The 27,865-nt window shown below is 40.8% G+C and overlaps 1 protein-coding gene and 1 long non-coding RNA gene across 2 annotated transcripts in view; one reads left to right on the top strand and one right to left on the bottom strand.

The window, feature by feature from the left end:
* Positions 1-21,444, bottom strand: LOC119842823. Its single transcript, XR_006275522.1, has 3 exons — positions 21,394-21,444; positions 2,459-2,500; positions 1-929 (listed from the first exon to the last, which is right to left on the bottom strand). It is a non-coding gene; the product is annotated as an uncharacterized LOC119842823 (long non-coding RNA).
* The window catches only part of MAP2K6 (mitogen-activated protein kinase kinase 6), a 93,806-nt gene continuing 70,342 nt past the window's right edge, over positions 4,402-27,865 (top strand). Inside the window, exon 1 of the mRNA XM_038371482.2 lies at positions 4,402-4,729. Within this exon, the coding sequence (XP_038227410.1) occupies positions 4,714-4,729 (16 nt within the window). The 5' untranslated portion in view covers positions 4,402-4,713. The remainder of the gene's footprint in view (positions 4,730-27,865) is intronic.

Here is a 27,865-nt window from a genome sequence, read left to right as displayed (position 1 = left end):
TGTAAAGATTTTCTCCTATATGAAACTTGGCATGTAAGATCTCAAAGAGGGGCACATTTTAAGCCATTTCCCTGCCCTCCTGCCTCCCAAACAATCACCCTGGACATTAGAAAGTTATACAAGCATACAGCTAATTGAACATTGCCATATCCTTTTAATTTTTGCTCTCATAACTAAAAATGGCAAAAATACTATTTGCCAAGTGACTACTGCATAATATGGTTTAAGTCACTAGAGGCATGTTGGAAGGAAAAAGGGGAGAGAGACTAAGTTGTGGTATAGAAATCTGCTACAATACACATTTTCCAATGTATGGAAAAAGCATATTATAGTAATGACTAGTAGCACTGCTTATAATTATAGATATGTTCCTTCTGAACCCTTTATGCAGGATTTTATACCGCTGGTATCGCTATTTTGTTTTATTTATACTTTTTTTTACTTATTTTATACTTTGTATAAAAGTTACAGCACAAATTTTTCTGTAAGTCTTTTAAGAGTGTACAGCTATTTGAGCCTCCAAAACAAACTTTAGATTGTTGAAGTCAGTTTTTACACTCCTATAATGAAAGGCAGCTTCATTATTTAAAATGACATTTTGCAGATAATAGATTTGGAAGGTGGGAACCACTTAAAAAAAGTCTGCTTTAAACAAAAATAGAGCTTTTTTTTTAAAGTGCTTCCCACCTTTTAGTTAGGAAGAGTCCACCTGCTGGCCACACCCCTATTTTCCAGTACGGTGGGGCACTGTTCACCATTGTTAAGATTTGCTATGGAGTACAACAGAAATGGCCTCTGGCTCCTCACTTCATTGGCCTCTGTGTGAATTCTCCATGGGATCACTGGGACAGAGTTGACCATTACACCTCAGCATGGTGCAAACACTGATTTGAACTGCCTCTTCCATTTCAATTGAGCATCTTATCCACCTGAAAGAAAAAAAAAGAAAAAAAAAAAAGGAGAGAAAATAAGAGCTCACCCATCTCTGATCTACTTGCACCATGCGTTTCCACCTGTGTGCTTCACACTTTAATTGTATTGAGTCCTAATTGAGTGTGTAAGCTCCCCAGACAGGGAACTGTATTAGTTAGGGGCCAAATCCATCCCTGGTGTAATTCAAATATGTTACACCATGGATGAACTTGCTCCTATGTGGTTTGCAAAGTTCCATGCAGACTCTACGGTCTTTATAAATAATTTCTGGAATGGATCAGTTAGACGGAGAAGGCAAGGTTTACACAGGAATAGATCAAAGTTACATCCACTAGGATCTCCCATTAATATGCATCCCTAAGACAGATGTCTGCATCCAGAATAAGATCTCCTAGATCTGCTGAAGAAGGGTCACTCGGCAATATTTATTTCTGAGGACCCGAGTGATAGCAGTGGGCCTAGACACGGAGGAGGTGCAATTGCACTACGCGTAGGCATCCCCTCGCTAAAAATAGCAACGTAGCTGTGTCAGCGCAGGTGCCGTCTCAGGCTAGCTAGCTGAGCACAATCCTGCTCAGGCCCCGGGCTACATACTCTGGTGGCTAGCCCATGCCAACGTGGCTATGCTGCTATGTGTAATAAGCTGACTCGATCAAAGCTACCTTGGGTCCGTCTATATGCTCCTCCTGATTGCAGTGTAGACATAGGTCACTTGTGATTTAGGCTCTCTGTTCATCCCACGTGGACCACAGCTGACCCTCATTTTGGAGAACGATTACTCTAAAATGAGGCATTTTGCTACATGTAACGTGTACAGCATGTTGCTATAAGGACAGCTTCTACGCAGGTTGACCCAGCTGCCATTGGTACAGCAGATCAACGTACAATATGCAGTTTAAAAAAACCCTGTCCAACGTGAAGGCTTTACCTGATCACCTTGAAGAGACCTATAAGCAGCTTTCTGGATTTGTCAGCTTTTTACCTAGTACAAGATTTAAAAAAAAAAAAAAAAAAAAAAGAAACACCCTACATATTGATCTGGAAGTTTGGAATGACGTTTTCAAAACAAACCAAAAGTGAATAATCTGACAAGAGACAGGAAATTAAAAGCTAAAGTTGACATTTATTCCCTTCCTCGCTATATTGTACTTTCTGTTCCTCCGAACTAACGGCTCGTCTTCACTGCAGGTTAATTTGAGGTATAACTTGAGTGTTGCCCATAGCCCAACTCCTGACAATGCACAAAAGTCTCTAGCTTGCGTTAAGTAAGGTTTTAAATTCAATTTATGCGGTTTTGCGCATTGCACACAATCATTCTGTGCCGCTTGAGGGTTCTGCAGTGTGACCGTTCTCACTCAAGCTAGGTTAACTTGAGCGAACATATATTTGGGCGGTAAGCGGCTTGGAGGAGACACATCGGCCCTGATGCAGATCTCACTGGTTTTATTCCTGATTTGTCCCCAATCCTGCATGGATGGGCACGCACATGCACACACAATTTAAGCACACGAACAGTTCCTCTTACCTCAAATTAAGCACGAAGGTAAATCTTTGCATGATCAGGGCCCTGGTAGAAGCAAGATCAGATTCAAAACAGTGTTAAACTTCCATATTCACTTACAGCCCTCTAGATAATAGTTTAACCTAGAATGTATTAGGTTCTTCGTCATTACTATCACACCCTAACTTTTATACCAGTGGTTTTAAAAAGAATTCTAATGTAGCTAATGCTATTGTCTCATTATTACAAACTATTCTATAAAAATACACTATTCAGCATATCAGTTATTGAAAACTTATTTTTTGGGGAAAAAACAAAACCAAAGCACACATGATCACTCTGAATAAAATTGCAGCAGAAAAGCAGGCTTACTGCTCTTCAAGAAAATACCATAATATTGTTTTGTTTTTTCAGAGTCACAAAGACATTAAAAAGAGCACCCAGATGGTTAAAGACTGTCTGAGTTCAGAGTCTCTCTCCATAAAATAGTTACTCAATATAAGAACTTCGTAACTGAAAAATTGTATGTCAGACCTTGATACACCACCTGAAAAAATGAATGGAATAGGACTCTAAATAGAGCCATTCATTCCCACGATATGAAGAGGACTTCACAATAAAATTTGACAGCCTGGATATCACGTTTTGTATGAAGAGAGAGGTCAAGGAAATATAAGGAAACAAGCACAATTAGTTTTTAATACATCAATGATGCAATAACAGTGACGGGCACTCCTGAATACAGGCCTGATGAAAGGGAAAACTTATTTGTACCCTTCCTTTTGCTTCTTTATGATGCATAAAGGGAAGATCTGGATAGTTTTCATTCCTCCTTTCAGAGTTATTTTTCTCCGTGGTTGATTTTTTTTGGATTTCAGATTTTACAGATTTCAGTAAACGTCAAGTCTGATCGCCTCTGTATTTGCTGGAGGAATTATTGGAAAACTGGAGTGGGAGATTTTATAGACTTAACTGAAAGAGGAGTCGTTGTTGAATCTTTAACAAAGAGAGGATTTCTCCCAATGATGTGTTAGTTAAACGGGTGGAGGTTTTTTTTTAAATGAAGTATTTCTATGGCACTGTCTCCCTGAACTGCCTCCAAATGGCTTTATTGAAAACCTGCAGCATATATGCACCAGTGTCTCCCTTCCTCTTACATATTTAAATATTGGAGTAATCTCTTTTTTCCTTCCACAAGAGAAACACCATAACTAGATTGTCAATTCATGGTGTTTATTTTTGTGGGTGGCAGCGAATCAATGTGCTGTACGCAAACACTGACAGAGGGAAGGCCAAACCGAAGAAATTAGTCCAGCACTTAGTTTTGAAAGCAATAAATTGCATGGACATTTTTATTTCCTGGGGGAGTTAATTCCATAATCGGGCTCCAGCTTTTGAGCTCAGCAAGCTGCCCCCTACTTCATTGATCCAGTGGAACATGGCTGTCCTTGGAGGCTGCTGGAGGAAGGAGACATGGTTTGTCATTGTCAGGGCGTTAGGACCAAAGCCATCACTGGACTCTGCTACACTGGAAGCCAGTGGATAAGCATTGGCGAGATGTGTTCTAGTCATCCTGTGTTGCTAAGCAGACAGGCTGCTGGATTTTGTACCAACATGCATAACAAGGAAGGACTATTATTAACTACCATAAACAGAAAAATGCACACAATCGCCAAAGGAATATTATAACTAGGGAGAGAGTAATCTGCATCTCCCCCAGCTTGATCAAAGCCACGCTGACTAAAAGGCTGCTGTTGCCGCGACACTCCCTGTAAGCACAAGGACGTGCAGTCGTTTGTGGCGAAGCCGATTTCTGCCGTGTGAACGAGACAATTATTTTTTGCAATGCATCCAGATCGACTGTGCTGTGCAATGCACCACGGCAACTGTCTCCCCCTTAAGGAAGCGTTCCATGGACTTCTCCGGGAAACTACATTACCCAGTGATCACTGCGGTGCTCGTAGGAAGGACGTCTGCGCACTAAGATACTCAGATCCAAGTTTGGAGCTTTTAGCTGCCAGCCCTGGCCCATCATGTAGGTGCAGCAGAGCCTTCCCTTCCATTGCAATTGGGGAAAAAAATACTTTGCAATCTGTTTTGCAAGGTGTGCAATTGCACCGCCCCTCTCTGCAAAGAGATCTGCTGCAGCAAGTCAGAAAAACTCCAGTTGCATGAAGATTGAGCGCTTGCAGTTTGCATCTTTGTTGCAAAACTAGCTACAGAAGAGAGGCAAGGCAAAGTCTTTTGTGCTCCCCTCCCCCATCAAAGCAAAGGGGAAAATGTCTCAGCCGAGAGGTAAGGATCCGACTTCTGTTCCTTGCAAAATATGCAAAAAAGCATGCATGCATTTTCAAGTGCATGAATGCCATTTTCGGGATGCAATTGCATTTTGAAGTTTGAGGCTTTCAATTGCTTTCAGTTGCATTTCCTGTTTAGTATGTGCCTTTTTTGTAGACAGACACACAGACACACGCACACACACAGTTCCTGTAAGGCAGGGCTTGCAGTTCAGCTGTGCATTGACGTTATTTGCATTCTTCTGCTGGGATTACCGAGCTCTTTTTGCCTTTTGCATAGTCAGGACAGATAAAGAATGTTGAAGAGCACATGCATGCACTACTGTATATATTTGCAAAATAGGCAAAATGCATCCAAACTGCGGATAATTTCAAGCGCAGCATTAAACCAAACTTTTTTTAAAAAAAAAAAGGTCTCTTCAGGGGATGGAAGGTGAAACTTGAGTAGAGTTACTCGGAATTAAATATATACCCATGTTTCCATGAGAAAGTATTGTTCTGGTGCCAGCATTGAGATCATTTTCCACCGACATCTCCCCCCCCCCATTTAATATTTGGTAAGTTTTGTTCAGAGGCAGCGAGGGTGATACCAGATCGCTGGGAATCTGCAATGGAAGGCTTTTGTTTTATTTCGCCTTTAAAACAGGCTGGGGGCGGATTGGGGCAATACTGATTTTTTAAAAAAAGAAAACGAGGACTTGTGGCACCTTAGAGACTAACACATTTATTTGAGCATAAGCTTTCGTGAGCTACAGCTCACTTCATCGGATGCATTTTTTAGAAGCACTGGGGACTTGGAGAATGCATCCTCTTCAATGCTCTAATAAATTTGTTAGTCTCTAAGGTGCCACAAGTACTCCTTTTCTTTTTTCAAGTCCCCAGTGCTTCTAAAAAATGCATCCGATGAAGTGAGCTGTAGCTCAGGAAAGCTTATGCTCAAATAAATGTGTTAGTCTCTAAGGTGCCACAAGTCCTCGTTTTCTTTTTGCGGATACAGACTAACACGGCTGCTACTCTGAAACCTACTCTCTCTTTGTAAATCTTTGATTGTTCAGAACTCTTACTGCTTTGTATCCCAAGGGGGGGGGGGGAAGTTGTGGGCAATTTTTTTAATTGTAAAAATGCTGGGGAACTGCAGTAAACGTCTCAGACAGGTCTTGAATGGCATAAGTAGGAGTCACTGCACATATTCGTCGGCGACGAGATTCCTGGGTACACAAGATGCAGCTTTGAGCTGGCTGGTTTGGCTCTCATATGGGAGCTGCTTAGTCTTGCATTTTGCAGCCATCCGGTAGCTTCTGGGGGTGCATTAGAGACACTGCCAGCAGCAGACACTTGGGAAGGTGTTCCTAGGACTTTCGGGCTCTCTGTCCTGCAACTTTAGTGGCAATCAATACACTGACTAATTACAATGGGAAAGGACAGGGTAAGTTTATCCTTTAAATCAAGGGGTTGCTCTCATATTCTCCCCACCCCCAGCTTTCCTTTTGTAACAGATTCAGAGGTGTTATGTAATTTATTCCTAATTTGGATTTGCTCCAATCATCTTTCCCAGCCAAGTGGAGAAGTGTAAAAAAGTTTCCAACAGAAGGAGGCAAAGAAGTTTGACCATATAAAATAGAACAAGAGGATGCTCACAGGACTTGTCACTAATGAGACCCCAAAACTGATCTGTAGCTCATGGGGGGGACCCTGCCTCCTGGGCAGGGGGGAATGGAAGGCGGATGGGGTGGGGTTCTTTCTGAGATTTCCCCCAGCCACAGAGTTGGAAAAACTGATCAAGCAGGACCAGATGCCTAGTAGAAAGACTTTTAAGCAAGTTTGCCTAGTAAAAAGGGAAAGAAGCCCATTTCTGGTTTTAACCTAGCTTTTTGCGTTTCCCAGCAATAGACCTGTCAGTTCCCTTCGGTACCAATAAAATGGTAGTGGACAAGTAGCCAACCCACAAAACATTATTTCAGTGAATAGGCCCATTCTTGAATCCCTTTTTCATCCATCCCACTCCATCATATGAGTGCCTTTAAGTTTACATTACTTTTGAATTGAGTCATCAACAGCCTTCCCCTACCTCAAGAAACTGTATTGAAATAGTCAGTCTTCAGAATGAAATAAAGGCATAACATATGTTAGATCATTTAATATTGGATATGAAGTTACCTTTCCAGGCTTGTCAAAATAAAAAATTATTGAATAGCTCTTGCCCTTCAACTCTGGAATCCCTCCCCCCCAAGTCATTTCCAACAACTTGTTCTGAAAAGTTGACTAAGATTATATTTAATTTAGATTTGATGCCTTTCTTCACAACGGAGACAATGCAATGAAAAGAGATTGGTCAGTAAGTTTCTCTTGTACATACATATATCAAGTCTTGTCCTTGGTTTAAATGAAAGATCAGTATTTTTAGATACAACATTTTAAAAGTATGTAATTGGAAATAAAATATTTCTATTCCATCAAAAATGTGTCACCAACAGATTATTTGAGGGTAGAGAACATCCTCGGTAAAGTCCCTTCATTAATTGAGAGGTAAGTCTTACGCAGAGTTCTTTTCAGTAATGTGCTTATAAACATATTAAGGCTCAGAATTTCAGTGCTAGAATTCAAAAGTTTTGTGGCAGGTAAAATATAAGTTAAGAAGGCAGGTCACGAGAAGGTACAGAATTCTAGCATCTCAAACATTAAGCAAATCACTGGGAAAACGATTTTTTGTTATTCAAGAGACTAAAAACTACGTTCCTATGTATGGAATTATTTCCCACCCTAAAGAAAATGCGGTAAAAATGAAAAGAAAGAACTGGAAGGCTAGAATTATATCCAAGTATCATTTCTGTATCCCAGAAGTTAATTCCACCTTGATGTATGCACAATAGTATAGAAGATTATCTGTTTGAGGAAATTACAGTACAGAAGAATTAGAATCAGTGCCAGATATGGAATACATGGCAGTCACAACTAATAGGATATTACAGAAAAAAAGTGAGCAAATCCCTTATTACATGGATTTCTTGCTAAACACATGAAAGTCAGAGGCTGCAAGTCTGAATAAATGTGTTATATTTATTGTAACATCAGTTGCCATTTACTTTTTAAATCCATATTAATCCCCCCCCACCTTTTAGACACTTAGAGGTTTTTTTTGTTTTTATGTTAGAGAAGTTCTGATCACAATACTATACTGAGATCAGCGTGTGAGATAGTAAATATACTTACATCCCAGTTCCTGCATTTCAGTGATTCAAATTTAGGGGTTTTTTGTTTTCGTTTTTTTTTCAAATCAAGTTAAAACTTGATGCAGATAATGTTATGAGAAGCTAGTCACGTGTGACTCACTGACATATGTACTTATGGACTTTGATCAAAGGAAGTGCCCATATTGAACGTTACATTTTATTTATATTTCATTGTTCATTTAATTTTTTTCCTGCTCTAAATAGCAACTGAACAGATGTAAAACAAAATAGCAACTCCTGTTTATCATCTTTGTGTATAGCACCCCTATGGGTTTCTGCTGGTATAAAATTAACCTCTTCTAAGCCTTGTAAAGATTCAGGTTAGTTATGTAATATCCACGTTTTCTCCACTGTGCTATTTCAGAACTTCTTGCCATTAACATATTGTCCTTACAGACACTTTGCTAGGAGAGAATTTGCAAAAGCAGCATAAAGTAATGCTTGGTGTAAGTCCAGGAGGCTTGAAACTAGCGAGTTTGTCTAGTTGGGCAAATGCTGCAAATGTTAAGTTACTTGCAGGAATTCTGCCTTTTTAGTTTGTAGGGTTCCCCCCCATTTTTCAAAGAGGGTTAATTATGGTCCCCCTTGTTGTATGGAACAGTAGAATATATTTTTTATTATGTGATTGGCCCCGCTAACAAAGCTGTGTTAAAAATAGAGAACACATTGTGCATTTAAAAAAAAAAAAAAAGGAGTGAATCTCTCAGACAAAGGAAGACATTTCAGTTTTCTCACAACTATCAGAGGAATTTTCCCAGGGTTGAAAAAACAGAATGTGAAACTGAAGATTAAGGAGTGCAAGATTGCTGCTAGGCTATTAATCACTTAACACAGAACTGACCAGTATTTTGAACAGCTGACTAAGTGGGAGTGGTTATAGTTTAGGGTTCCCCCTTCTTTTGCTAATTTAAGCTGATGCCATTGGCGGCACCATACCTGTGCTTTTGATAAAGCAGCTTCCAACATCACTCTCTGTATTAACTATCGGTAGCCTTGGCAGCATTAGATTTTTAATTGGTAAGTGTTGGTAAAAAAAAAGTTGATTTCACTGCACACACAAACCGATGAAAAAATATTTCCATTGCTGATAATCAGAACATACATATAGGCAAAGAAAGAAAAAGCTGCTTGAGAACTTTGTAGAGTTAGATTTATTTGGTATGTTTTGACATGCGATGTTGACAATTTCTGCTTTAACTTTTTGAATTTCAACGTCTCAGAATTATTGTTTGGCCATCCCCTGCAGTTTCCCACAACTGGAAAATGTAAATAGATAAAAATAGAAAAAAGTGATTCAAAAGAGGGCTGTCAAGAGATTAAAAAAAATTGTGATTAATTGCACTGTTAATAACAGAATACCATTTAAATATTTTTGGATGTTTGGATATATTGATTTCAATTACCACACAGAATACAAAGTGTACAGTGCTTACTGTATATTTCTGATTACAAGTATTTGCGCTGTAAAAAACAAATAGTATTTTTCAGTTCACCTAATAGAAGTACTGTAGTACAGTCTCTCTATCATGAAAGTTGAACTTACAAATGTGGAATTACGTACAAAAGAATAACTGCATTCAAAAATAAAACAAAATCTAAAACTTTAGAGCCTAGAAGTCCAATCAGGTCTGTTTCTTGTTCAGTCAGATCACTCAAACAAATTTGTTTATATTTGCAGGAGATAATGCTGCCTGCTTCTTGTTCTCAGTTTCAGGTGACATTGTGAACAGGGGTTCACATGGCACTGTTGTAGCTGGCGTCGCAAGATATTTACGTGCCAGATGATCTAAAGATTCACATGTCTCTTCATGCTTCAACTACTGTTCCAGAGGACATGTATCCATGCTGTTGACAGGTTCTGCTTGATAACTATCCAAAGCAGTGCAGACTGACATATTCATTTTCATCCTCTGAGTCAGATGCCACCAGCAGAAGGTTGATTTTGTTTTATGGTGGTTTGGGATCTGTAGTTTCCACATTGAAGTGTTGCTCTTTTAAGACTTCTGAAAGCATGCTCCACACCTTGTCCCTCAAATTTTGGAAGGCAATTCAGATTCTTAAACCTTGAGTGCAGTGCTGTAGCTATCTTTAGAAATCTCACATTGGTACCTTGTTGTTTGTTTTAAGAACACTTTCACTGCAGATTTCACAAAATGCAAACATGTGCTGACTCATCATCTGAGATTACTAGAACATGAAATATATGGTAGAATGGGGGTAAAACAGAGCTGGAGACATACAGTTCTGCCCCAAGGAGTTTAGTCACAAATTTAATTAACGCTTTATTTTTTTAAATGAGCGTCATCAGCATGGAAGCAAGTCCTCTGGAATGGTGGCCGAAGCACGAAGGGCCTTATGAACGTTTAGCATATCTAGCACATAAATACCTTGCAATGCTCGCTACAAAAGTCCCATGGGAACACCTGTTCTCACTTTCTGGTCACATAAATAAGAAGTGGGCAGCATTATCTCCTGTAAATGTAAACAAACATGTTATTCAGCCAGTTGCTAAGACTAAGAAGTAGGTTGGAGTGGACTTGTAGACTCTGAAGTTTTGCATTGTTTTGTTTTTGAGTACAGTTAGGTAACAAAATATCAACATTTGTAAGTTGCACTTTCATGATAGAGATTGCTCTACAGTACTTGTATTAGGTGAATTGAAAAATACTATTTCTTTTGTTTACAAATATTTCCACTGTAAAAATGATCAAAGTGAGCAGTGTACACTTTGTATTCTGTGTTGCAATAGAAATCAATATATTTGAAAATGTAGAAAAACATCCAAAAATACTTAATAAAATTTCAATTGGTATCCTATTGTTTAACAGTGCGATTAAAACTGAAATTAATTTGAGTTAATCTCACTAATTAACTGCAATTAAGACAGCCCTACTTAAAAATAACCATATATAAAATATGAATATTAACTAGAGTGTGTATTCTGCCAAGCCTACCCATCGGGAAAAGGGTGTATACTCTGGACTCACTCTCTCACACCAGGTCATCTCTGCAGATGTTGCAACTGGAAAAAGGTACTGTGGGCATTTGTCCCACGTTTCGGAGCTGAAAGTGGTTCTGTGAGCACACACTGTCCTGGTGATAAGGAGTGGCTCTGGTGGAAGGGCTACTGAGGGTGCCCTTGCACTTCTTATATGTTTGATGGGAAGTTTTGTTGCCAGCTGGCTCTGGTTTTAGAAATGCGAGAGCGAGCAGGGTTTGCAAAATACCAGTTGGATGCTAAAGCGTATAAGGTATCCCGTCCTTCGATCTCTGATCCACTTGTCACTCACTACGCTGTAATAGCATGGGTGGAATGGCTGACGTACTTTCTAGGACACCACCTTGCATAGTGCGTTGCAGACCACTTGCTGGTTATGAGTATTTGAGAAAATGGAAATGCTAAAATAATTTGAGCTATAAAAGTGATAAAGTAGGGAAAGGGAGAGAGTAGGGTAGAGACTAGTGCTCTTTTTGGGTCTCAAATGACTAAACCTCACAGCAACCCTGTGATATAGGGGAGGGATATTTTAAGAAGCACATCACTCATCACTGAAATGCAGCCACCTCTGGGGTGAAACAAGACAACTATTTAGCAGCCTCTTGAAATATCTTCAGCTATTTAGGAGAAGGGAGTGAAGATCATTGTATTCAATTAAACCTGCTGGAGGGATTTAGAGAGGTAAATATTAATTCTGCCCAAAGACATTGGAGTTAAAGGGATCCAGTCAACATGAAAATTATACTTCTGTCAATAGTACATACCAATTTTCGTTACAAGTAACATCTATGACGATAGGGGGGGAAAAATCCCCCCCCCCCCCCCCAGTATTTTCTTTAATCAGTCAGTTTCTTCCTTGCTGAAAGGTCCTTAATAAAAACTTAAAGTTCTTGTAAGTTTCTTATTAGAACCATTTTTAAAAAAAAAAGATTTAAAAAACAATTTTAAAACCATACTATCTGAGGGTGGTTTGTCTTAAAACAATTTGTTTCTAGTAGTTTTTTTAAAAGTCAAGTTAGAGAGGAACACTTTTAAAAAGTAACATGGGAACTTGTATGATCACGAGAGAAACACAGCTGAGGTCCTGATCATGTGTCATTGAAGGCACATTGAGCATTGCTGAATCTATTATCATATTTAATATTTGTTGCCCCTGTTTTTTCATCGCTCTCTTGTCCCTCCTTCCAAATGTGTTACGTGACTGCGTCCTGTGGATTTGTTGTTGTTGGTACGTCGGTCCCAGGTTATGAGAGTCACACAATCACCCACCTTGTCTCTCTACAGTACATTTAGGATTTCCAGTCCCTTACTTCACTGGATTGTGGAAATACAAGAAGAGAGATGTCAGAGCTTGTTTATTTTTAACTCCCATGCGGAATGAATTGTACTAATTCTGTGCTACCATTGTGTAGAGAAATGCACATGTTCCATGCTTTCAGACTTGTGAGGCAGGTTTACAATTTGTACAGCAGCTAGTCAAAGTGACTCTAGCACTCCTATTGTCACCAAGGAGAAAAATAATTCAGACCACCTGGAAGGGAAAGCATGCCTAATACTGGATATTGCAGCCTTGTCTTTTTCCCCCACAGACCTCATCACTGGACACTGGGGTTAATATCATCACACATTCTTCCGTGTGTCAATTTGTCTGTAAAACATCAGCATTTTAAAGACTAGCCATCTACCCGTACAATACCGAGTCGGCATACAGGAGCATACACATTATGTAATACGTTGAGTCAGTCTCTAGTGCAAGGGCAGGCAAACTTTTTGGCCTGAGAGCCACATCGGGGTTCTGAAACTGTATGGAGGGCCAGGTAGGGAAGGCTGTGCCTCCCCAAACAGCCTGGCCCCTGCCCCCTCCCACTTCCCACCTCCTGACTGCCCCCCTCAGAACCCCCAACCCATCCAATCTCCCCGCTCCTTGTCCCCTGACCGCCCCCTCCTGGGACCTCCTACCCCTAACCGCTCCCCCCAGGACCCCACCCCCTAACCAACCCCCCGTTCCCTGTCCCGACTGCCCTGACCCCTATCCACACCCCCACCCCCTGACAGGTCCCCCCAGGACTCCCACGCCTATCCAACCACCCCTGTTCCCCATCTCCTGACCACCCCCACCCTGAACCTCCAACCCATCCAACCGCCTCCTGCTCCCTGTCCCCTGGACCCCCTACCCCTTATCCAACCTCCCCACCCCCTTGCCAAGCCGCTCAGAGTGGCAGGACTGGCAGCTGTGCGGCCCATCAGGAGCTCGCAGCGGGTTGCGGGGGAAGAGGGATAGTAGGGGAGGGGCCGGGGCTGGGGCCTAGCCTCCCTGGCCAGTCCCTCAAGGGCCGGGCAGGACGGTCCTGTGGGCCGGATGTGGCCCGCAGGCCGTAGTTTGCCCACCTCAGCTCTAGTGGCTGGAAAATAGAGGGACTGTTCCTTTAATTCTTAAGCATGGCCAGAGCTATAATTTTAAAAAAAGGTTTCATTACTTGTAAAAGTGCTTAGAGGCCTGTCTGGAAATGTTTTGAGATTAGAGTTATTGGCAGCAGTGATACTAGAAGCAAATTTAGGACCCGCGGTTTACGCAGCTTTAGATATTGTGCTGTACAGTAGCAGAGCTTATGTAGGTGATTAAGTCCAAGTTTCATATTTTCTTGGATATTGTATTCAAAGACTTTTCTTCTGTCCTCTTATCCCTTTCAAATCTACCTTAGTTTGGACATAAGCAAGTGGGGAGAGAGGAAAATTTGTGATTAGTCATCCTTATTCAAGGAGAAGGAGATTTAAATAGCTTGAGGATTTGGGGGACACAGTTGCTCCTTTTGTAGTTTACTAATTTTTTGTTTTTCTTTAAAAAAGCCAAAATTAAAAATTATTATTTTTAAACTGAAAATCCAGAGCGCTTGGCTGGAGTTTCATACATTTCATCACACCTGTCCTATCAGCATGTGTTTATTTTAACATGGCCAACCTGCTAAAAACCTTTTCTCCTCTTTGCCAAGCTACTTCAGTTAACTTAGAGTCATCCAGAGCAGATGCTGGACATCCTTGATCAAAATTCCAGCAAGTTACACTCATGCTTTTGCATATCATTCTTGTTCAGTTAATGACCTACTTACTGGAAATGGAGGCTCCTTACTGTGCCAATTTCATCAGTTTGGACTCTATACACACACAGTAGGGGATTGAGCTTGCATAAATGTGGTGCAAAGAGCCATGCAGCTAGAGTCAGGGGGAAAAGCAGCATTTTGGGGGTCTAGTCAGGTTTCACATACAAATGTACATAATGTTAGAGTTGAAGTTCCTTTTTCCATGCGGCCTCAGTGGGAAGAAAGGGCACCACTCATTAGGGCTGCTACCTGGCTTAGAGGGGAAGTGAAGGTAGTTATAAAAAATGAAGTAACAAGTAGAATAAAGGAGAAATTGATAGTAATGAACATAAAACTCAGAAGATATGAATTGTAGAAAATTGACAAGGGAAGCAAAGGGACACAAGGAGATATCTATGGCCAGCAAAGTTAAGGACAATAAAAAGGAGTTTAAGTATATTAGGAACAAAGAATCCTAACAAGGCTCGCGGTCCATTACTAGCTGGAAATGGTAGAATTATCAATAATACAGAAATATTTCTGTTCTGTGTTTGAGGAAAATACAGATGTAGTCATATCAAACACTTTCCATTCCACTAGTATCTCAGGAGGATATTAAACAGCAACTGCTAAGTTAAACATTTTTGAGTTAGTGAGGCCAGATTACTAGCTTTTTTTAAAAACTCTTGCATGCAAGTTGAGGTGCTCATTGGATTTTAATGCTGAAGTCTTGGAACATGAGGGAAATTCCAAAAGACTGGAGGAAAAAAAGATAGATGGGACAATCCAGTTAATTATAGGTCTGACAGTCTGTCATTGATCCTGGGCAAGACAGTGATGTGGCTAAAGGGGACTCATATAATAAAGAATTAAAGGAGGGAACATAACTAATGGCAATCAACATGGGTTTATGGAAAAACAGATCCTGTCAAACTAACTTGATTATTTTTGAGGGGGTGGGGGAAGAGATTACAAGTTTGGTTGATGAAAATAATAGTGTTGATGTAAAATACGTGGACTTCTGTAAGACATTTGACTTGGTACCACATGATATTTTGATTTAAAAAATTAGAAAGAAAACTAAGCAAGCACACATTAAATAGATTAAAAACTGGCTTACTGATAGGTCTCAAAATGTAATTGTAAACAGGCAGTCATCATTGACTGGATTTGTTTCTTGTGGGTTCCCATAGGGATCAGTTCTTGCCCTACACTATTTATGTAGGAAGTGGAAGGCAAAAAAAAAAAAAAAAAAGCAAACAAACAAAAAAAACCAACCCCAAAACCACACCACCAATAGCTAATGCTTAGAGGTTACAAATTGGGAAAGCGTTGAAATAACGAAGATAGGTCACTGATACAGAGCGATCCAGATACAAGCAAACAACGTGTGTTTTGCTATGGCAAAATTTTAACGTTTATCTCATGGCAAATCCTGCAGGATGGGGGACTCTATCCTGGGAAGCAGCGACTCTGAAAAAAACTTGGGGATCATCAAGCCGAACATGTCGCACTGGGAGCTCGGGGGCTGATGCAATGCTTGGGTGCATAAACAGCGGAGTCTCATGTAGTAGTTGAGATATTTTACCTCTGTATTTGGCACGGCCCTGACAGCTACTACAATCCTGTGTTCAGTTCTGCTGTCCACAGTTCAAGAGGGATGCTGATAAATTGGGGAGGGGTCAGTGAAGAGCCACAGAAACAAGTAAAGGATTAGAAAACCTGCCTTACAGTGATAGATACTTGGAGTTCTATTTAATTGAACAAAGAGAAGGTAAAGGGGTGTCTGTAAGTATCTACCTGTGGAACAAAGATTTAATAGTGGGCTCTTCAGTTATAACACAATCCAATGGCTGGAAGTTGAAGCTAGACACGTTCAGACTGGAAATAAGGTGTACATTTAAACAGTGAGTGTAATTAACCATTGGAACAACTCCTCAAGGGGTATGGTGGGTTCTCCATCACTGATTTTTAAAAACAAAAATCCAATCTTGATTTAACATCTGCTCTAGGAATTATTTGTGAGGAAGTTCTCTGGCCTGTGTTCTACAGGAGCTCAACTAGTTGATCAGTGGTCCCTTCTTGCCTTGGAATCTGAACGTCTGAAAATAGAGCTTGAGAAGTGGCCTGGTGACAGCAGGAGGGAATTGCAGCTTTTAAAATCAGAATAAGTTTTGTAGTTGTAGGCAAAATTTCACATTTTCTTCACTGAGGGGAGGGGAAGGGAGGGAGAAAGGCTCATGTGACCATAGCTAATACACAGTTTATTGTTCAGCTACACTTCCCTTCCATGCAGTCACTGTTTAGTTTACATATTTACACTCAAAGCAGGCATTTATCAGAACATAATGAGAAATGTAGGAATTTGTTTCTGTCATTAAAACCCCAGGGTGCCATCAGATCTTAGCTTGCTTGTATGGGGCAAGCAAAGAAAAAATTAAGAGATGCAAAGGAAGAGCCAAAAATAAAACAAACTATAGCAAATACTGGCTACAGGAATCCATACTTTCTACAGTTGCTAAAAGTAGGTGCAATTTATGAAGGCAGCATACATTTAGATTTTATAATTTGTTTTGTAGGAGGCATCTCGGTATAAAAACTTAACTCCAGCAAAAGAAACACACAAGGAGAATGTTCATTAGTCATGAGTGACCTTAGAGCATCATGAAGATCACAATTGGCTTAGCTTCTCTGTGTTAATTACAAACACTATTTACAGGTGGAAGTTACTTAAGTCAAAGGTGCAGAATCAATTAATTAATTATGTCTTGGAAAATAAAGTCCCAATCCTGCAAGTAGTACTTTCCATGTACATGCTCACTCTGTCAAATAGTCTCAGTAGTAGTACATGCAGGAGTTATTGTTTGCCTGATCAGATGCTAAAGCAATGACTTCTTTATAAGACTATAAATTAAATCTGTGATTAGTTGCCTCTGTCTGAATCACCCCTCTTAACTGCTTCTCTAGAGAACAATAGATTTAGAAGATCAAGACCAGTTATTGTAGAAGGGGACTTTGATCCTTTATTGACAAATCTAAAGTTTGATTAAAGTAAATGGATTAAAAAAATAGTTACCCTGCGGAAAAGAGTAGTTCCCCAACCAATAAGGGATTTGTGAAAGGAGTAGGTTTTATATAGGAATTGTCCCATCCTTACAAAAAGAAAGACTATTTTTTTTTAGCGGTCAAAACAGTCCAGAAGTGATTATTAAGTCAAATTTCCCTAAATGGTCCACGCATTTATTTTTTCTAGAGTCTCTTGATTATTCGATCACATGTGACTTAACGCTAATATCTCATAATTCCCAATGCACAAGGCAGATGACAGCATAATAGAGTTACTAAATGTTCCACAAATTCCAAGAAAATCAGAATCAACAAGTCTCTGTGGCACAAGCACCAAAAGAGAGCTGGCCATACCATCCTACAGATGCTTTCCAGCCCTCCAAACGAGAGAGCGAGTTTGCTTTTATTCCCTCGGGGGGGGAGGGGGGAAAACAACAAATCTAAAGCTCACCCAGAGTTCAGGAACTGGACTCAAATTATTTAGAAAATCTTAAACATGAAGATTTGATACATCCCTGAGGGGGGACAGACAGGGAGGGAAGTGGATTAAGAGAGAAGGTCAGCGGTATCCTCAAGTATCAGAGGGGTAGCCGTATTAGTCTGTACCCACAAAAACAAGGATTGAAAGCTTATGCCCAAATAAATCTGTTAGTCTTTAAAGGTGCCACTGGCCTCCTCGTTGTTTTAATGGTATCCTCAGGAAGACAAGTTACTGAAGTAGTTGCTCAACATCTGTTCAGACTGAGATCCTTAGTGAAGCTTTTAGCAAAAGGGTGGGTGCAAATTATCTTTTCCCTAAGGGATTGGATCGCCATCTCTGGTGGCCTGCATGTAGGTTCCCCCTAGCCTTATAATACAGCCCTGCATGCCCAAATAAGGGTGCTTGGAAATTTTACTAGGCATCTTCTCTTACAAACACACACCTTTCACATCTCCATTTAATCCTTACCATTAAAATGCGATCCTCCTTGATGCCTGGTGCCCTGCTGGCTACAGTCAGTGGGCAGCCAGTTCCCATTGTCCAACATAAGACTAGGGCATTGTTTGCATCATTTGCCACCACCTGTAGTCACCAGTCCATTGTCTCATCATATACAAGCCTTTCTTTAGTCCACTAGCAGATGTCATATTGTCTACTTAGGGCTTGCATTAGTCACGGCTCAGGCCAACGGGGGGCAAGTAAGTCAAACCTTTTTATTTACTGCCTGTATTGAAACAGGGTAGCAGGGCAGTGCCCCACAAATACATAGTTTGTGGAAGCAGCTATAGGATTAATAGAGGCCTAAAAGCCACCCTGACAGAAATTGGCTCCTATGCAGTCCACAGAGGTTAGTCAGCTGCATTAAAAATGGCCGCCATAGGGTGGCGGTTGACTACTCTAATATTTAGTGGGCTAATTGCTGACAGGACCAATAGTGAACATGCAACATGTCCTGTACAAAAGAAACAGTCTGGAATTCACAGCCAAAGAGGATCAGCCTTTAGGTAATGCTAGAACAGCAGCAGAATGAGTTTCCAGGCACCTGACAGTCAGTGTGTGGGCTTGGTTCCTTGTATGCCTTCGACACAGCCCTAGCTTACCTAGCTCGTTACATAAAGAAATCGAGCCTTAGAAGGTTAAACCCAGTGGAAGGGCCATCCCAGATCTAGGGTTAGAGAGATGTTGGAACCAGGCAATGAGAATTTCTGGAAAAGCTACCTGAAAACAAAAGCCATCAACAAAGTCTATGGCGGGTGAAGTGTCCCCTTTCAGATCAGTTTTCTGTGTTTTTTTTGAGACTGTAAGCTGTGGGGCAGGGACTTTTTTGTGTTTGAACACCACCTAGCATAGTGGGGTCCTGCTCCATACCTGGGGGCTCTTAGATAATTAATAAATAATAATAATGCTGCTGCTAACTGGAGGGGAGTAAAGGACCGGTTTTCTCTTTTGAGCGAGGCAAAGCGCTTTCATTTGAATGCAACCTCTGTTCTTGGTGTTTCTTTTTATTAGCGGGCAGCTGTGGGATCTCTCATATTCTTTGTACTGACAGAATATCAATGAGAAATAAGTAGAGTTTGAGGTTTGGAAGGGCTGAGATTGATTTTGTAACCTGGTGATGTTACAGGCATCTTCCTTTCTAAAAGGGGAGGGGTTAATGTAATCCCTCTCCTTTGAAACTGGCGGTGTGTATGTGTGGTGTGTGTGTGTGGGAACCCTTCTGAGTAAAGATTAAAACCCCCAAATACCATATAAGAAAACAAACAATGTTTTAAATTGTAGTGTTCTGCAGGAAGCTGGAATAACTTCCAATTCTGGAAACTTTAATGACTATCTTCTGTGGGTGTATCATAAAATAATTTATATTCTGACAGGAGCTGCCACAATCACACCTTTGTTAGTAAAGATAGCCACTGGCAACAGCTATACCTTAGAACATAGATTTAAAGTGCAGTTCTCCTCCAAGGAGTGTCTGGTGGTGGGTTTTTTTGTTTTGTTTTTGTTTTTAAGTAAAGTCTCCTGTTTCCACAACCCTGTCCTTGTTCATATGCAAACTCAAATCACCGACTATGGTGACACATTTTTATTGCTCTTTGGTCCTGTTAGCCCTGCAGCAGGAAAGAGCTAACATGAGCTCGGATTCTGGTCCTTCTTCTGCAGCACCAAGATCACTTCCTAAACTCCAGTCAGTGGCACCTGCCTCCAGTGGGGTTGCACAGGGGGCACGCAGGCATAATTTGAAAGTGATGGGATTCCACAGGTCTAGAGCGAGGACAGGATCTGGTCTGAATGAACCTTTGCTACTGGTGGGCTGCACGGGTAGGAAAGAGCCTCGTCTGACTTACGCAACCCAGGCTGAGTTTTTAGGGCTGGCAGCTGGGAAGAGGGCACCCCCAGTTTGATAGTAAAATTGGGCACACTTGTTGTTGGAGAGAGAAGTTTAGACACCCCACAGGGCAGAATCACTTTTCGGAATAGCACCACACTGATCTGTGCACTGGAATTAGAATTCCAAACAGACCTTAATGCTTAGCCATACCAATTAATGTTTTCAAAGCCCAGAACTCTGACCCTCACAGCATACCTGCAGCAGGGGTGTCGTTTGTTGTGCGGCAAGGGGGATAGCTGCCCCCTGCAAACCTTGGTTTGCCCCCCAGATTCTTCAGAGGTCTACGCACTCCACTCCCCCCCCCCACTGTGCAGGATAATATACAATATTCTTTGTACTGACAACTTCCCCCCACCCCACAGATTTTCCTCGGTTATCTAAAACGCATAAGGTTGCTAGAGTAACACATTAATTGCAAAGAAATTAAATGCAAACCCGTGGTTTGGAACATTTTCCTCATTGGGAATCCCCTCCCATTTATCAGTAGGAGACTGTCCTAATGTTTGTAATCCCCCAATACCTAACCTGTTAGCTTCCAAACCCCTGATGCAGACAGTAAGATTTGGGATAAATTACTACCTGATAAATCTCAACACACATGAGTCTCCGACTTATTCAGACAGCTATAAAGAAAGCAGATATGAGCAGTTATATACACTGGAAGTATGGAAATAGAGCTAATCCAGGTGTTACAGAATTGTCCTTGGAGATATTTCTTCCCAGAAGGAGTAAGGAGAATCCGTGCAGACTGACCTTCTTGCTATTCTGAAAGACCATATATTAGGTATCAGTAACATGCCCAAAACATACATACACACACAATTTCTACTGAAGACTTGAGTTATTGTCCAGAGTCTAGGTTGATAAATGGACTAGAGAACAGAATTTCAGGCATGAGACATGGAACAAAGTGACCTCACACTATTACAACTTACAAAATAACATTTCAGTTGAATGAAGACACAGAAAGAGACACTACCAAAGTCTGTAGGATTAAACCTACTAGGGTTATGGGTACATACCGCTAGATCATCAGATCCCACTGACTTGTTTTTGTGACATGTAAGAGACTAAAAACATAGCTGGTATCTTTTAGCCTTGCTCTGAATCTGCGGCCCTTTGAATGGCAATGGGGCACACACCATTTGTGATACAAATGCATTTACTCTTGCTAATACCAGCATGGGCTAGCCAACCCAGCCAACCTTACTTCCTTATAGTGTGGAGTTTTATTCCTGTTATTAGGCTATATCCTTTAAAACCTTGCAGGGGATTTCTCTAACACCGTTTGGGAGTGCCCCCTCACAAGAAGGCAAGAACTGGAACAGCTTTCTGTATTAGGAGAAACCTGCTAGACCCACAAGGCTAATTGTTCTAAGCTTTAAATAAGTATTTACACTGTGTATATTGGTGAAGATACTCACCAGTTTGGGCCCATTGTTAGATAATTGCTTCACTATCAGCATTTTTTTCTTTCTCCAAAGCAGGTTTCCTTTCAGAACAGCTTGTTTTAAAGAGACTACATGATAGCTGATTGGGAGAGCTCTAACCACAGGGTATCCTGGGATATTTAACCCCAGCTTCACATCTGGGAGGAAATTATTTCCTTTATAAGAGACATAGGAGTTGGTATTGATCTTTAAGGTTCTGATTTTACAAATTCTTATGTATATGTTTAACAATAAGCATGTGAGTAGATCTTCAAGTTAAGCATTTGCAGTGTTAGGGATAGATCTTCTCTTGATTGCTAAGTGGAGCAGTTAGAGGATGGGCTGCAGTGTGTAAATGCTGTATGTGTGCTTGGCTGCACTTGTTTTTCTGTTTGTCAAATACTGACTGCTTATGCCATCAGTTCTCATGACTTATAAATATAAAAATCACTTAACGCCCCCCACCCCACACACACACTATGGTCTCAAAACACCAATCTTGCACATTGAGCTCCAGAGAGACAGTGGCAGGAATATTGCTGTGGGGAGGTACAGTTGAAGCTCCTGAATGAAAAAGCCTATTCCTAATTGAAGAGCTGGAACTTTCCCAGGGGCCGTTTGTTGCACCTGGTCTCACTTGGCCTGGAAGAGTCCTTAGGAGAATAGAACTGAGGTACTCAAGCAGATCTGAGTGTGGGCACACTATTGAAAACCAAAAAGCACTGTAGTCTCTTGTGTGTTATTGCTATACTGTATTCAGAGTAGCAGCCGTGTTAGTCTGTATTCGCAAAAAGAAAAGGAGTACTTGTGGCACCTTAGAGACTAACAAATTTATTAGAGCATAAGCTTTCGTGAGCTACAGCTCACTTCATCGGATGCATTTGGTGGAAAAAAAACCCCTTTTTTTTTTTTCCACCAAATGCATCCGATGAAGTGAGCTGTAGCTCACGAAAGCTTATGCTCTAATAAATTTGTTAGTCTCTAAGGTGCCACAAGTACTCCTTTTCTTTTTGCTATACTGTAGTACACTCATTCAGCTTGCTTTAAATTGAAGATAAAGCTGCATGGTAGGTAAACAGATGTTTCTGTTTTGGACACTGTGTACTTTGTCATGAGATACAAATCCACTTAGACGTCTAAAATGATAGCTAGAAATTTACACTTGTTGCTCCAATTTGGTTGAAGAGGGTTTATCTTTTGGCCAAGATTCACTGTAATTATCAGTGGATATGGCATCTATTGGAAGGCTCAGGAAATCTTATTCTGTGAACCCAGTCCTGCAAACATATAAATTTACACTCTGTGGGACTACCTGCATGTGTAAAGTTATGCATATATTTAAGTGTTTGCAGAATTAGGCCTATAGTTGTTGCATGAGAAATTCATTGCCCTTAGATGGCTTCCCTCTAATACCTATGAGCTTTTACTTGCTGCTAATCTCTATTCCTTGTTTTTAACAGCTCTTTGTTTTGCTAAAATGTTAAGGTTGCAAAAATAGCAAGAACCATTCTTCTTTTAGCATCTTCCCTTTCCTTCTCTAAATTTTAATATATCAGCTAGAGGGTTCAGTAGTTGATGCCCAAGTTTTGGAAATTTGATGAGGATTGTCTTCTGGTTTTCAGGTGTTTTAAATTTAAATTAATCAGCCTGCCAGTGAGACATTAGGATATCTACCTCTGTAAGTAGGACCTGTATGTGTATTTTGTTCTGTTACATTGCCAGCAGAGGGAGTAAGAGTTAGCTCTCAATGTGTGCACCCTGAACAGTTTGATAGCATCATCAATGATACTAAAAAACCCCCTCAAAACAGGCCTTATCAAAAGCAAGGGAGGGATGTTTAAAGGGACAGCACCAGGGTAATTTAGTAAAAAACCAGGCTTTTACAAAACCTAAGACTAATAGAAATGTTGGCTTGAAACTTTAGCAACCGGAATGTTGTTAAACAAACAAGTATTCCCCTGCTGTGTTTTTAATACAAATCTTGCAGTGTTATGCTAATGTATGAAAACCCTGGAAGTGAAATTGATTAGGGTTGTTCCCTGGGAGTAAAGTGCAAAATGTAAATAGTATAAATGGTACAAAGTAAATTAGATCCTTATAACTCACAAGTGCTGTTTGAAACGCAGGAAAAGAAAGTTCTAACAATTACTTTGACTCTGTCCTATTAAAAAAAAATAAATAAAAAGGAATAATTGCCAAATTCAACTAGATGACAGTAGGATGGGGGGAATATTTCAATGTGGAGAGGTCCCTAAAGAACCACTTAAGGCGTTAGCAGGCTGTGGTGATATTAACCTGAAGGGAAAGAAAATTAAAGTCCCATGCTAAACTGTATTGCAGTCTGCACATTGCGATTCTGCTTATAGTGAAACCTCTGAGAGTGAAGTTACTTGGAAAAGAAGAGAAAAAGTTGCACTCCAGAAAATACATATTCAGAAGTAAAAGTCAAACATTCTCATTATAGCCACTCTAACAAAAATAAAAAAACTAATGATCTCTTGATGACATTTAGGATTTAATTTTTTCTCATGGATCTTTAAACATGCATTAGAAGTGCTAAAGAAGTGTACATGTTGGGGGTTTATATGTAATATTTCATTAGTGAAAGATGGTTGTAAACAGGATATAAGCTGCTGATACTACAACATCTGTAACATGCAGAACCAGTTAAATCTATTCTTGGTAAGATGAGATGCCTGTGGCTGAGTAGGTAAGGCCCTTGGTAAACAAATGAAACTGTAGCTCTGATTGCTGTGCAATACCACTCATGGTTTATCCCACTGAAAGTGTGGTGATGCCACAAGTAATAATTATTTGGGAACATTTTATTCAGTGATACTGTTTCTTTACTGGGGTGGGATGTACCAATTTAACATCATTTGGGTGGATTGAAAATTAAAGGGAAGATGAAAAAAGCAGTTTGAGTTTATTGTGGTTTTTAAGCCATGGTTCTGCAAAGATTTCTGCACATGCTCAATGCATGAAGAGTCCCATTAAATCTGGTGGGACTTCTCCTGGGTGTAAAATAACTCTTTGTAGGATTGAGCAAGAGATGCAGACTATAGGCTCGCATTACAGGCAATAAGGCTGCAATTGTAGGCAATAGGCAATAAGGCTATAATTAAGCACTTGCTAAAGTGCTTTGCCGAGGTCCAGCCCTGCTCAGTGAAGCCCTTGAATATATCCTTAGAGTGCAGTGTGTGATTAAATGCCTTGTTGAATAGGGGAATGCTTTTCTGAATCAGGGCCTAAGGGCAGACTTCATTTTGAAAAGGAAGTCTTTGAACAACTTAGAGAGGACTCTGAAGTTGTAAGTAGAGAAATGCGGGACAGAGGTGGTGATTTGAAAATTGTTTTATGGAAATACAGTAGTTTTGAACAGAGAATTAGAAGGTGCTAGGGTTGAAATATTCATTCGGTTGAGCTGATAGCATGTATATTGATGGCCTATATATCATACTCCCCCCTCTTCCACTGGTGCTAAAAAGCCTCTTATAACCTGCAGATGTGTCAGGAACATAACAGGTAGCATTCTAACAATCTGGATTCCCTTTGCTTGAGCTGAGAAGTGTAATTATTTTCCTCACAGCTGCTGATTATGGATTTTTCTGGCTTTGACAGTGAACCACCTTTTAAAAGAGTATTAAGGCATTCAGTACCTTTTTAAATAACGAGTTAGGCACCTAAATGCCTTTAGAGATCTCATCCTGTGTGTCTAGCATGCTGAGGGGCAGAGCCTCACTTGGTGTAGGTTGTACCCCGTTGGCTTCAGTGAAACGATGACAGTTTACACAGGTTCCCCTAGAAGCCACCTTTTACACTGGAAACAAGTTTTGTTGATGCGGCACCCAGCATGCTACAAGTGCTGAAGGTGCCTTTAGACAACAACAATAGAACCCCCACCCCATAAAACCCCTCCACACCTTTTAAAACCCCACTATCCATTTAACTACAAGCCTGAGAATAGAAATAAGACTTGAGGGCAGCTTTGAACAAAGCCACATTGGCTCTCTGATAGAGAAGAATACTGTACTTAAAAACAAAATAAAAAAACCCTCATACCTTTGGAACTAAACAGAAAATCCTCGAGCAAACTACTGTATGGCAGGCTAAGGAGAATTGCTCAGAAGGCACCGTGCAGTGGGAGCTTGGTTACAACAAAAAGTTGTAAGGACATCAACTAATTAGGAGGAAGAAGAATTGTTCAAGCTGTGTCGTAGGCTTAAACTTAAAAACAGATCTAAGCTCTGGCCATGGCTGAGATAGGAGTGATGTGTGAATTCATTGTATTGTCGGACTAAATCCAAACTTCCCCGTTAGGGGTTGCTGCAGTCTGGAAAGTGTCCTAGTAGGAAGACCATAAAAAAGACATCTGGGGTCACCAGATGCAACAAGGCTGTGGGCTATCAGCAGTTTTGTAGGATAGTGCCTGGTGCAGGTACAAAATGGTCTTAAAAAAAATCACACACGAGAGAGGTATGAACAACTGGAGTAATAAGACTTTAAAGATCACAGATAACCCAAAACCCCGACTTAATTCAGTGTGAGAGCCCATCCTCACGAGAGGAGCAGATCTGTCTAAAGTTAGACAATCTAATGAGCAGCATGTAAAGTCCTTTAGACCAAAAGAACCTGGAGAAAAATAGCAGAAATCATCCAGTCCTAGGCAGGTGTCTTAGGATTTCACTGCTTAAAGCAGGGATGGACAACCAGTCTACACTACAAAGTTTGGTCATCTTAACTACATCACTCAGGATTGTGAAAAGATTTCATGTGTTGCACTATGTAGTTAAAGTGACCTAAGCCCTGGTGTGGGCACCGCAAGGTTGATGGAAAAATTCTTCCATTGAATTGGCTACTGTCTCTCAGAGAGCTGGATTTATTACAGCAACAGAAGAACCTCTTTCATCACTGTATAAATATCTCGGTGCAGCTGCAGTGCTGCATAGGTGTTGCTGTAATGTTTCTAGTGTGTGGTCAGTTTTTCAGATCAGGAAGAGAGAGGGTCAGGTCTCCTGGGCCAAGATTCTCAGTTGATGTAAATCCGCATAAATCCATTGAAATCAAGCTGCTCTCTAATGCAGAGTCCCAGAATTGCCACCACTTCGTAGTGAGACTCAAAGCAAGCCATCCAGCCTGTCTGCAAAATGGACATAAACCTCTTTACTCTTGCACAGGGGTGATATGAAGCATAATTAGAGTTTGTAAAGCACTTTCCATCTGCAGCAGAATTGCTGGTGCATGAGAGATAATGGAATTAATTGTTCAATAAAGCCAAACTGGTCTCTTAACACACAGGAGAGTCCTTTAAAAGTGAATACAAAAAGAGGGAGGTGAAAACCAAAGCAACTACGGATCTGGAGAAGGGGAAGAGCCAAAGTGCACAAAAATAAACCAAACCCCTGTGTATAGTTCAAGGGGTGACTCCATTGTACTCAGGCAGATGACCTAGGGTTTGGCCCAAGGGTTGGAAGACAAAGCAACAATTAAAGAAAAGGTAGCTAATTAAACACCCTTCTCCCCTCCCCCCTCCCCCCATAAGGCTGGAAGCCTCTTGCTAACCAAGTTGCATGGTTTGGAATTCCTGTGGATTTCTTAATTGGAGAGAGAAACAGCAAAGAAAACAGTATCTGGGATGGAAGGCAAAGTAGCCAATGGATCTTGGCAGAATGAAAATACAAGCGTGATTGATGTTTCCCTGGAGACTCAGCAGAGCTACCCCCACCCCTCACTGGATTTTTATTAGTGCTGTTACGTCCAGAGATAAGTGGGATGATGAGAGGCTGTGGGGGCTTGCAAAACTGTTACTTGACCAGATGCCTCATAAACTTCTTGAAATATAAATGGGTTTTTTTGTTTGTTTTGTTTTTGTGATACATATGGTGAACTAGGTGCCGTGCCTGTGAGTGATCGGGTCTTAAAAAAATCACTTACTTGGACGGGCAGGGTCTCTGCCAACTGTATCCACTGTTGCCCATGCTCTACCAGTTTATCTCAATCTTCTTCGGTGCTGGATCCCTTTTGAGCAGAGGCTGATGGTCATGCACATCACAAACCCACCGCCAGAATGAAGGCAGATGGAGACCATGAAACTTGTCTTGGTTGGACTTGACTGATTGTGTGCAGAGACTGAAAAGCTAATGGAATAAGCCATCACCCCATCTGGCTTATAACTAGTCTTATTTGTTTTACAGCAGCACCTGGAGGTCCCAGTCGAGATCAGGGCCGAGTGCTATACAAACATAGTGAGAAAGTCCTTGCCATGAAGAGCTCACTGTTTAGACCAGGCAAAGTGAGAAAGGGGAAACTGAGGCAGGGAGAGAGATGAAATGACTTGCCCAGAGTCACACTCAGCCGGCCACTGATAACTAAGGGGCGGAAAAAAGGAGTAATTTGTAGCCTCCATTTGCACTCCTGTGAATTTTCTGTAAATCATTGGTGCCATTGTAGGCAAAGAGATTTTGAA

Source organism: Dermochelys coriacea, chromosome 14 (assembly GCF_009764565.3).
Source record: "Dermochelys coriacea isolate rDerCor1 chromosome 14, rDerCor1.pri.v4, whole genome shotgun sequence".
Classification (NCBI taxonomy): Eukaryota; Metazoa; Chordata; order Testudines; family Dermochelyidae; genus Dermochelys; species Dermochelys coriacea.
Note: the sequence above shows the minus strand (reverse complement) of the source record. Positions and strands in the feature narration are given on the sequence as shown.